The 11,882-nt window shown below is 38.8% G+C and overlaps 1 protein-coding gene across 2 annotated transcripts; it reads right to left on the bottom strand.

The window, feature by feature from the left end:
- Window positions 1-895: 895 nt before the first annotated feature.
- On the bottom strand, window positions 896-10,516 carry rpia (ribose 5-phosphate isomerase A (ribose 5-phosphate epimerase)). 2 transcript variants are annotated; one of them, XM_041218715.1, is made up of 9 exons: window positions 10,268-10,516; window positions 9,219-9,279; window positions 8,615-8,670; window positions 8,410-8,469; window positions 7,737-7,801; window positions 7,129-7,197; window positions 4,345-4,486; window positions 3,212-3,316; window positions 896-2,662 (listed from the first exon to the last, which is right to left on the bottom strand). In XM_041218715.1, exons 1-9 carry the CDS (start codon window positions 10,463-10,465, stop codon window positions 2,486-2,488), a joined length of 933 nt encoding a protein of 310 aa, XP_041074649.1. In that variant the 5' UTR covers window positions 10,466-10,516; the 3' UTR covers window positions 896-2,485. The 2 variants fall into 2 exon arrangements, with proteins under 2 accessions (XP_041074649.1, XP_041074659.1); XM_041218725.1 differs by having other exon boundaries at window positions 3,217-3,316; window positions 10,268-10,514.
- Window positions 10,517-11,882: the final 1,366 nt, after the last annotated feature.

Here is an 11,882-nt window from a genome sequence, read left to right as displayed (position 1 = left end):
TCCCACTATTTTCTGCCAATTCTGAGCTGATGGCATTGCTGGACATCTTCAGATTGAGAAGGGAAGTAAGCATGACGACTTTCATCTGCTGCAGTAAGTTTCCTTGGCCGACCACTGCGTCTATGGTCCTCAACGTTGCCCATTTCTTTATGCTTCTTCAAAAGAGCTTGGACAGCACATCTGGAAACCCCTGTCTGCCTTGAAATTTCTACCTGGGAGAGATCTTGCTGATACAGTATAACTACCTTGTGTCTTGTTGCTGGGCTCAGTCTTGCCATGGTGTATGACTTTTGACAGTAAACTGTCTTCAGCAACCTCACCTTGTTAGCTGAGTTTGGCTGTTCCTCACCCATTTTTATTCCTCCTACACAGCTGTTTCTGTTTCAGTTAATGATTGTGTTTCAACCTACATATTTAATTGATGACCATTAGCACATGTTTGGTATAATTGTTTAATCATACACCTGACTATATGCCTACAAAATCCCTGACTTTGTGCAAGTGTACCTAGAAGAATTGATGCTGTTTTGAAGGCAAAGGGTGTTCACACCAAATATGGATTTGATGTAGAATTTTCTTCTGTTCACTCACTTTGTATTTAGTTAATTGATAAATATGATCTATTAACTTGTCTATTTTTGAAAGCATTCTTACTTTACAGCATTTTTTTACACCTGCCTAAAACTTTTGCACAGTACTGTATATTCCTATATTAAGCTTAAAAACATGGTAATAGTTATAACTGCAGTGTTCTCACAGTATTAGTAGTGTCCCTGGTTTCCTACAGATGAAAATACTGAAAAAGTCACATTCTAACTTACTTAAATATACTTGAGTATTCAAATACAAAACAAACAAGCACACACAAAAGAAAAACCTCCAAGAACACGACAGATTGATAGTTTTTTATTTTATTTTTATTGCAAGTCTGTACCAGTTGCATAGTGCTCGTTCCTTTATTGTAGAAACAAAAATCTGTAAATAGTAAGTATAAAAAAAAAAAACTGACCGTGTAAAATCAATATGTCTGTATTCATTTTAATAGTGCAAACTCAACAGAAATCTAATAAACCTACAGTGCTACTGAGCACCATTGAAGGCAGTCCTATCTGTTTTCTTGCTTGCTATATATGAAACATAACTATTGGTCAGACACAAACAATCTAAATTACTAGGGGTTTCCTCCAACCACTCCCTCCAACCACTTCAAGCCTTTTGAATTTGAAGCAGAACCTGTTACCTTGCCAGGGGTTCCAGACTTCTGACACCCTGTAAACTTTATAGTTAAAAGCCAAGGACTGCAAGCTGTAGTGGAGGGGTTATATATTCAATAGAAGTTGGAGTTGTATTATAATATTAATGCACTAATTGTATATCTAATTCCTTGGTAAAAAAACCACTTCAATGATGTCACAGCTTTAGAAGGTTCTGTTAAGGCATCAATTGGCTAGAACACAGTAAATACTGCTTTTTAGTAGCAATTCCTAATGCATGCATTGGGTGGTTTTTCCAGTGAATGGTGTATTACTCTTTAGATCTTCAAAAGAAATGTACAACGAAACAGGGACTAGTAAACTTCATTAGAGCATTTTGTCCATGTGGCAAGACAGTTTCCATTGAAATATGTGAAGGCATGAGTGAAACTGGAAACAGTCTGGACATTGCTTGGCCAAAACAGTAACACATGGGAGGGGATTCCCAAAGCTATTGCCTGCAGAGGACATCAGGGCCATTTACTTTGGTGTTATCACACTAGAAATAAAAGATCTCATGAATGTAATTCAGGGGCTATGGCGCCTCGTTGAGGCCATCAGAGAAAAATATAAAAATGTCGAGATCACAAGATAATCTCAAGATCGAGAAATCTGAAGTAATCACTTCCGTTTTCTCGAGGTCCTGAAATGGCCTCAACGAGCTGGTTAGGTATTCTTAAATGGTTGATTTCTCATTTAGTAACATTAACTAGTGGTTTTGTACTTTTCTATTGGCACTGGAGTAAAAGGCTTTGCGGACTGCCCCCATGTTGATTTAGGGTTTCTCAATGTTCACCAGTTTTACATGAGAACACCACAAGATTCTTTCCAACAAAGTTCAGAATGATCCATACAGCAAAACTAGACAAGGAGGTGGGAATGTATGCTTTTCTTGAGTTTAGCTGCACAAGACTTAGCCTTGTCACTAGACCCTCTATGAGACTGTACCAGGTTTACACTGGCTACCAGGGTCATGCCCCAGGTACTGAGATCACAGAAACAACGAATTCAACAGCACGTGTCAAGTAAACATGTAGGCTTTCGATAAACTAGCTCTTTAGTGCTCGCTGATAAATCTGTATGAAAGGCCACTTTATATTGTAAAATACCAACCCCCCAAAACAATGGAGCGGAGCAAGAAAAAAGGCAATTGTTCCTGCACTGGCTGTAGGCTGCTGTACCCAGACCTGAACTGAGTTGGTTTTAAATGGAGCAGTTTGTGGCACTTGAGGTTAGTGCTCGTTAAGGCTGAGAAATGGGGAGGTGAACCCTAGAAGACTGCAGCTTGACTGGGGGAAACCCCAACAGGCTTCAGTGGTGAGGTTTGTCACGCACGCCCACAGTCCCGTCTTGCATTCCAAAATAAACTCTCTCTGCCATCTCGACAAACAGCCCAGTTTCCACCACCCCTGGAAGAGGGAAAAACATGAAATTAGGTGCTGCTCAAAAGTGCCGTGGGTCAACACAAACTCACAGGCTGATAACTAACACATCATGATGGAGACTTGCTTGATATAAAAGGTGTGAATAGACAGCAGAATGCTTCAGATACACTGACTGACAACTCCTGAATGTGTTAGCAGGACCAAGATGGCAATTTGTGATGAATTTGTTATGAAGCAGTACCCAGGACAATGGTAAATGAAGGGATCTGCACACCGATTTACAGGGAATCCAATTAAATTATTACAGGGAGACACCAAGGACCATAGACTACCAAACATACATTTTATAAAATAAACCTTGACTATCTGTCTTGACCCTGCACGCTCTGTCTCTCTCTGTCTCTCTCTCATGTCATTTACACTACGCCAGACTTCTAGAACTGTACTTTAGTACTCTGATGCTAGCCAGACACAGGCACAGTACAACTTCTGGGTTCACAATAATTATTGACAACTCTCTGCCCATGATCTTTGTAGAAACGTGTTTAAGTCTCTCCAATACAAAGACTTAACTGTACCTGGGATCATCTTGATGGCTGTATTCACCGATTTCCAGTCATGGACTTGATCAAACTTCCAATCCAATATGAAGTTACCATTATCAGTCACCACTGGACCCTGGGAAAAGATCAGACACACAGTTCATAATCAAGCAGACTAAAGATCTTAAAGAGTAAGTAGCTGGGTTCTGTTACATGTCCCCACTACTGTTTAAATAACGTACCTGAAGTTTTTAGTTTCATTGTTAACATCCCGACAACTTTTCACACTTAACTTTACAAATCTGTTTCAGAGCTCTTTTCAAAATGTACACTCTAGTGCACTAGGGTTTGAGATCAGAGGTGTCCTCTAAATCACTGCAGGAGAGCAATAAAAACAAAAAAACAACAAGTGCTCTGGCTTTTCTGTTACACAAATGGATCGTTATTGCTGTGTTGCCTGTTTGACAAACTCCTGATCACAAACCCCAGAGCACTAGAGAAGACATTTTGAAAATAACTTTGAAACAGACTTTAAAGTTGTATGTGTAGAAAGTTGTCAAAATGTTAACAATGAAAAGAAAAATTACAGGTACATTATTTAAACAATTGTAGCAACACATGGGGACGTCTACACTACATTTTTTCAGAAACCCGTAATGCGTAATTAGATCGGAGTTCATTGAAAAAATAAACACACATCTCCTGCCATAGCTGTAAAAGGTAAAACTTATTTATTTATTTATTTTTTTTTTTAACAAAAAAGGGTCACAACCTAAGGGGAATGTTGTATGGTTTGTAAACATGAAGTAAAATGCAACATTTAGGCTGTGTAAAACCACACACTAAGGCAGGGCTTCTCAAACTCGGTCCTGGGGACCCCCTGTGGCTGCTGGTTTTCGTTCCAATAGTGGCTGTTCAAGAGCTGAAAACAAGTAAAAAGGTCCAATTAAGCAAATTATCAGTTCAATTAAGGGTATAGTTAAGTAATTGAGAGCTAGGTTGGAACGAAAACCAGCAGCCACAGGGGGTCCCCAGGACCAAGTTTGAGAAGCCCTGCAGTAAGGTAATGGGGATCATTCAATCGATCTAAACGGTTACAAACTTGTATGTGCATTTAAAAAGATAAATGTGACTTATGGTGTCCTGATTGGAGGAAGAACTCACAGCTTTACTGACAGCCATCCTGAGCACAACCACTCCTCCAAACTTGCGGGCTATTGTCCGGGTAACAGGGACGTAGGCCATCGGAATCACTTCAACCGGGACACCTTTCTTCCACTGCTCCCCTAGGACTCTGGAATCCTTTCTGCACGAGGAAGACACTTACAAATTAATAACTAGTTTTAATACCGATAACACTGAATTGTCAAACAGGTCCAATCTACTGCAGTAACACAAACTTGCTTTAAAGTTTAGAATATCAAGCTATGTTCCCTAACTGCAGCAATTCCACAACAGCTCAGGAGAACTGAAAGCGAGTGGGTGTCCTCTGGCCTCACAATCAAATGAATTGAACATGCAAACGAAAACTGAAGTTTAACTTTAACCATTTCAAATAAAACAAAACATGAAAATGGTGTTGTAAAATGAAGGGGATAAAAAAACTCACCGTTTTGGTTCTCATTTATTACACTCCACAAAACAAAGTCGCAACAAAAAAATATACAATATATAAAATCTATATAAAAATCACTACACAACATTTCAGCAAGTTGGACTGTTTTAGCGAGGCATTTTAGAATGATGTGCTTCCCTTTTTTTTGTTCGATCAGATTCTGACTCGCTCTAAAGCACCACAACACATTTTTGACCCAGTTAGCCGTCTACAAAGAGCACTATGCATGCATAATATTGTTTGCTTACTTTTTGCTATCTAAAACGTTTAAATACAGGACCAAGAGCTGCTGTGTTGGTCCTGTGTTTTTAGAAAAAAAAAAAAAAAAAAAAAAATATATATATATATATATATATATATATATATATATATATATATATATATATATATATATATATATAGTATTCAGACCCCTGACCAATTCTCTCATATTACCGAATTACAAATGGTACATTGAAATTTCATTCTGTTTAATATTTTATTTTTAAACACTGAAACTCAGAATCAATTATTGTAAGGTGACATTGGTTTTATGTTGGGAAATATTTTTAAGAAAAATAAAAAACTGAAATATCTTGCTTGCATAAGTATTCAACCCCTGTGCTGTGGAAGCTCCCAATTTGCACCGATGAAAGAAATTGCCCTAACGAGGACACACTTGTCTTACCTTTGGCCTCCACCTGTGAACCATTAAAGTTGCTGTCACATTTTAGGGAAAGGGTACAAAATAATATCCAAGTGTTTGGATATCCCAGTGAGCACAGTTGGATCAATAATCAGGAAGTGGAAGCTGCATCACACCACCCAGGCACTGCCAAGAAAAGGCCGTCCCTCAAAACTCAGTGCTCAAACAAGAAGGAGACTTGTGAGAAAAGCCACAGAGAGGCCAACAATCATTTTGAAGGAGCTACAGAGTTCAGTGGCTGGGAGTGGAGTAATGGTGCACCAGTCAACCATATCAAGAGCTCTGCATAATATTGGCCTGTATGGGAGGGTGGCAAGAAAGAAGCCTTTACTCAAAAAGTACCATCTGAAAGCACGTCTGCAGTTTGCCAGAAACCACGAGAGTGACCCAGCTGCGATTTGGGAAAAGGTTTTGTGGTCAGATGAGACCAAGATAGAGCTTTCTGGCCAAAACTCAAAGCGCTATGTGTGGCGCAAACCTAACACTGCCCATGCCTCAAGACACACCATCCCTACAGTGAAGTATGGTGGTGGCAGCATCATGCCGTGGGGATGCTTCTCATCAGCAGGGACTGGGCATCTTGTTACAACTGAAGGAAGAATAGGTGGAGCAAAATAGAGGAAAATACTGCAAGAGAATCTGCTTCAGTTCGCTAAAAAACTGAAGCTTGGGAGGAAATTCACCTTTCAGCAGAACAATGATCCCAAGCACAAAGCCAAAGCAACATTGGAGTGGCTCAAGAACAAAAAGGTGAATGTCCTACAGTGGCCCAGTCAAAGTCCTGATCTCAATCCCATTGAGAATCTGTGGCACTACTTGAAAATTGCGGTCCACAAGCGTAGTCCAAACAACCTGGAGCAAATCTGCCAAGAAGAATGGGCCAGAATCACTCCGACACTGTGTGCAAAGCTGGTACATACTTACCCCAAAAGACAAAGCTGTTATTGCAGTGAAAGGTGGCTCCACCAAATATTAATGTGTGGGGGTTGAATACTTATGCAAGCAAGATCTACTTATTTCTACTTATTAATTCTTTCTTTTTTTAATTCTCGATTATGTCTGCACTATGTGTATATGTTCTTAAACTGTGTCTTCACAAACTATTTGACACATTTTATAAAAAAATAAAAAATAAATATGGTGCAACTATGAGTGTTCATTTGACTATTATTTTTTCTACTGTGAAAAAGTAGTACTTCACAAAGTAGTACTTATGCAAGCAAGATATTTAAGTTTTTAACATAAAACCAATGTCACCTTACAGTAATTGATTTTAAGTAAGTGTTTTAAAATAAAATATTGAACTGAACAAAATTTCAATGTACCATTTGTAATTCAGTAATATGAGAGAATTAGTCAGGGGTCTGAATACTTTTGCAAGGCACTGTATGTGTATATATCTATATATCTATATATCACATAGAGCTTTTTCTTTTGCCATTTTTGCAACTGTCGCGCAACTTCTGGGAAGGTGGTAAATAAGCGCAAGGTATTTTTGTAATTTCTAACGAATACGAACATCTGTTTTTCCTTTTTTTTTTTCTAATCTGAATGCATATCAAAAAATATTCGTTCAAATATTTGGATATTTGTCCCAGCACTACAAGAACTACATTCTTCAGTTGGATTCAATAATAATACCACTTACCTGTAGTCAGCAATCACAATGAAACGTTTGGCACATCCAGCTACAATCTTTTCCTGAGTCAAGCAGCCCCTAAAATACAAAGACGATTTAAAAAAGACATGCCTTGGGGGAGGTGAAATGGAAAAGTAACAAGTTATTCAGCAAGTAGTTTAGAAGAATTTTGTAAAACCAGCCAAAAGAAAGTTACTTTAAGTGTGTTTGTGTGGCTGAAGGGAAGTAATGACAACAATCCACCCCAACACTACACAGTTAGTCAGGAGCTATTGGGTCGGAAACTACTGCTTAGACATGTTCTGCATTAGTAAGAGCGTAATTGCAGACTGAAAAACAAAGATATTAACACACGCACTCACAAATAAAACACATGTGCAATTATTATATTCGCCCCCCCCCCCCCCCCCCAAAGGTGAGCACACAATGATATGAGATCTTCAGGTTCTTTTTTAATTATAGGTAGTGTTTGTTTCCCTGCAGCTGTAGCCTGCTTTGGAGAAACAAACATGACAATCAACAATCACACTGTTGAACAAACAGTTATATAACCCAGTTCTGCGTGCGCTGTGTTAGAGGTTTACCCCAGGTCAGTACAATAGAAGGGGGTCCCTTACCCGCCACCCTTGATGAGGTTCAGCTCCGAGTCCACTTCATCTGCCCCGTCGATAGCCACGTCAAGCTGAGTAGAATGCAAAGCAGAGTCCCGGTTAAAAATTGCACAGAGGATGAGAGTGCTACCATTTGGGTCTGAGCACTAGGAAAAGCTACATTTTAAATTACACTAACAGAACGAGTTCCTACAGTCTAACCATGGCTGTAACGAGCTATGAGGACACAGAGGTTGTGTCCTTGGTTGTTTTGTTTTGCATCTCAATGCTGATGCTTACGTAAACATTCTGCTCAAGTACAAACAACTCCTTAATTTTCTCTGTTGGTTTGTCATGTAACATAGATTTGGAGGTTGAATAGTAAATATCAAGCAGTCATATAAATACTGCCGGCTATAGTTTGAAACATCAGTTTTACCTCTGTAGAATGTCAGCTCTGGTAACGACGCTGAGTGTAACACCCCAGAAGTAGTTTTGCCCATGAGAAACGTTAAATAAACGCCAGATGCTACCAGAGTTAGAATTTTGATGACCTTGTTCTTAAACTGTGTCTTCACAAACTATTTGACACATTTTATAAAAAAATAAAAAATAAATATGGTGCAACTATGAGTGTTCATTTGACTTATTTTTTCTACTGTGAAATGTCCAGTGTTGGCTAGCAGAATTGTCAGTGTACCTCAGGGTGCCTGTCCAGATCACTAAGGGTTAATCCATGCTCTAGAATCAACTGACGAGCCTAAAAAAAAAAAAAAAAAAAAAAAAAAAAACATGAAACAAGTCTATTGCTCTAGTACTGTGTAACAATGACAAAAATGAAAATGAAATATTATTAGAAGCATATTGTATTGAAGTATTACATTTAAATCCTCAATGACTCTTACCTGAAATGATGTGGGGACACACACAATGTGCAGGTTCTCTTGTTTAACCCTTTCCGCTGAAACAAACAAAAGGAAAAATTTTAAAAACTGAGATTATACTAAATCCTACAGTCCAAGTGTGATGTCCATTGATTCTAATGAGGAAAGTACAACATGGAGTATCTTTGCTAGCCATTCTGATTCAATAGCAATATAACCATTAGAAGTATTTAATTACATACAACACACACTAAAACTACAAAACTACACAGCATGCACACCCCTCCCTTCTTGCTGTGTACGGTGTTTTCAATCATTCAATGAATGAATATGTAAGGGGTGGGGCAATTATACCTCAATGCAAGTGATCACAAGACAGGTTTCTGGGCTAGAACTCCACCAGCTTCAGGCACAGCGCATGGTGGATGTGCCTGGAGCTGGTGTAGTTATAGCACAGAAACTGCTACAGAGGTTTATAAAGCACATGGCCATTGACTGGAGAATGCCGTTAATGCACAGTACAAAAGTCAATGCTGGTCGGACAACACTACAAAACCTTGTATAGGAACCATCATGACTTCAGACTGAAACAAGGAGGCCCAGGCCTAACACTCCAGTAACTTACCAAGCCTGTCCACAGCATAGACTATGGTGGACCCACTCCCGACCCCTACAGCCTGGTTATCCTGTGGAAACAAGCGCACACCGCCTTTTAATAGTATACAGAACAGCAACATATATCAGTCAGGTTTTCTGCATGAAGCCATTACATCGCGTGAATGTTAAAGGAAGTATACAGCCTATACAGTATTTAGTTTACATTTACAATTTCATTTCCTCTGATACTGATTTTATTAATTAGTTTGAACCACGGAAAGAAAAGTGAAAACTTTCAACTGCCCCTGGTTTATGACTGTCTGGCTATACTTCTCTAGCATTAAGAATGATGTTCAATATTGCTACCTACTAGGTTATTTATTAAAAACAAACAACCACCAAAAAAACTCGTTTCTGCAAACTCAATAATAATAAATCAGGAATGGGTTTGTAGCCCACGTGGCTGGAAAAGGGCAGTTTTTAACAATAGTACTCCTGTTGGTCACTATTTTAAATATATTAACGATTCATTCATGTTTTATGTATTTGTATATTTATTTTATAGAATGTTTTTTAGCCCAATTTAGACATTGCACAAGCGTTGCTTGACTGAAGGGCCAAACGCGTGTAAACAATAGATAAAGATAACGGTTCAGACGTATGGGATCTGGACCAGCAAGCACGTGTATTACTAACTATCGTGGTCATTTATTAAGCTCAGCCTTATCTTTCTTGTTTACAGTGCGACTGTCATTATAGTTACACGTTCTACTGCTTGACTAATTTCCCACACAGCTGCAAAATAAGCTGTATTTACACACGTGAATAAAACAGGTTCACTCCATCGATTATAACTCACAGTACGGAGGAATAGCGGGGGGCTAATTACAGTCAATATTACAGTGGAACGTACAGCAAGAGCGTGATCAATGCTGGGCAGACCTCACCGAGGGGGCGATGCTAAGCCCCTTTGCTGCCACAACCCAAGGGGCAGTTGTGTTGTAGCACAAAGGTACGTTTTAAACAGTACGGCGCTGCTATGTGACATATTTCGTTATATGTATCTGCATGGTTTACCTGAACATGATTATCCACAGCGGCGTACCCTGCCAGTTTCTTAGCTTCTTCTGCCATTGCCGTCTCGTTGTTGTACCTCCTGCAGTAAACCACGTGTCTCCCACAAATGCTCTTGTAGTTCAGCGCGCTCTGTGATCCTTTCACCACTGCTTCAATAAAGCTCGCTGGAAAAGAACAAATAACCCTTAGCAAACTCATAACCCACGCTGGGTTTCACTACTCCAGGAAGTCTTGCAAAAAAAGGCAGTCCTACTTGAAACATGATCGTTTGCTGCTGGGCAGCTGGTAATTGTAGTTTTATCAGCAACGTCAATATTACAAATCTCAATGGAGAATGGTGTTAAATAAAACTACATTTCCTAGAATTCCTTAGTACCCAGTAAGAGGCTTCTTCTAGTGCATTTTATCTTATTTTCTGGAACATATTTAATAGTACTTACGAGGTAACTGTCAGGCCAATTGTAATATGCAGTATTTTAATGGTGCAGGACAAATTACAGAAACGTACTGTCAAATAACTGACTCGTTAGTTAGTATCACGTATTATGAACTTTTATTTAAATGTTTGGTAGAACAAATGCACTATCTGCGCTGTGTCCTGCCAGTATAGTCTACTGGAACAGCGTACTGCCTCTACTAGTGATATTAAGAACATAAGAACAAAAGAAAGATTACAAACAAGAGGAGGCCATTCAGCCCATCTTGCTCGTTTGGTTGTTAGGAGCTTATTGATCCCGAAATCTCATCAAGCAGCTTCTTGAAGGATCCCAGGGTGTCAGTTTCAACAACATTACTGGGGAGTTGATTCCAGACCCTCACGATTCTCTGTGTAAAAAAGTGCCTCATATTTTATGTTCTGAATGCCCCTTTGTCTAATCTCCATTTGTGACCCCTGGTCCTTCTTTCTTTTTTCAGGTCAAAAAAGTCCCTTGGGTCGACATTGTCAATACCTTTTAGAATTTTGAATGCTTGAATTAGGTCGCCGCGTAGTCTTCTTTGTTCAAGACTGAACAGATTCAATTATTTTAGCCTGTCTGCATATGACATGCCTTTTAAACCCGGAATAAATCTGGTCGCTCTTCTTTGCACTCTTTCTAGAGCAGAAATATCCTTTTATCTATAATAGCAAAGACAGGTGTTTAATTAGAACACATTTTACTCATTATTTTGATAACAGTTGTGAATATTCATATATTTACCATGTTTATGTTGCATGATTTACTTTGCTTCTCTGTGTTTCACCATGCTTTCACTATTGTAAAATATACAATAGATACAGTATAGTGTAGGATATGACATGACATTCAAGTAGAGGAACATAAAATAAGCACGTTGAAAACTACAGTTCTGCAGGGAAAGTACTGAAACAGGTGACAGCTTTTATTAGGCTCTGTATAATACAGAAATGAAGCATGCAAAAAAACAAAATAACAAAACAAAAGAAATATGCATAAGGAAAATATTGCACATGGAAAGCTATCTCATGTGACCCTTTATTATTATTATTATTATTATTATTATTATTATTTATTATTAGTAGTAGTCCTATTTAGCACCAGTAGGGGCACTACACCGCCCACCCAGCGGCAGTCTGGCGCACAGGCTGCCCAATGGC

The sequence above is a fragment of the Polyodon spathula genome, chromosome 2 (assembly GCF_017654505.1).
Source record: "Polyodon spathula isolate WHYD16114869_AA chromosome 2, ASM1765450v1, whole genome shotgun sequence".
Classification (NCBI taxonomy): domain Eukaryota; kingdom Metazoa; phylum Chordata; class Actinopteri; order Acipenseriformes; family Polyodontidae; genus Polyodon; species Polyodon spathula.
Note: the sequence above shows the minus strand (reverse complement) of the source record. Positions and strands in the feature narration are given on the sequence as shown.

Coding starts and splice junctions, on each gene's coding strand:
- rpia (XM_041218715.1), bottom strand. CDS start 10,465: ATGAGTTTGCTAAGGGTTATTTGTTCTTTTCCAGCGAGCTTTATTGAA. Junction 7,198..7,736: donor AACCTCATCAAGGGTGGCGG/GTAAGGGACCCC, acceptor TTTGTATTTTAG/GGGCTGCTTGACTCAGGAAA. Junction 2,663..3,211: donor TCAAGATGATCCCAGGTACA/GTTAAGTCTTTG, acceptor TCCCTCTTCCAG/GGGTGGTGGAAACTGGGCTG.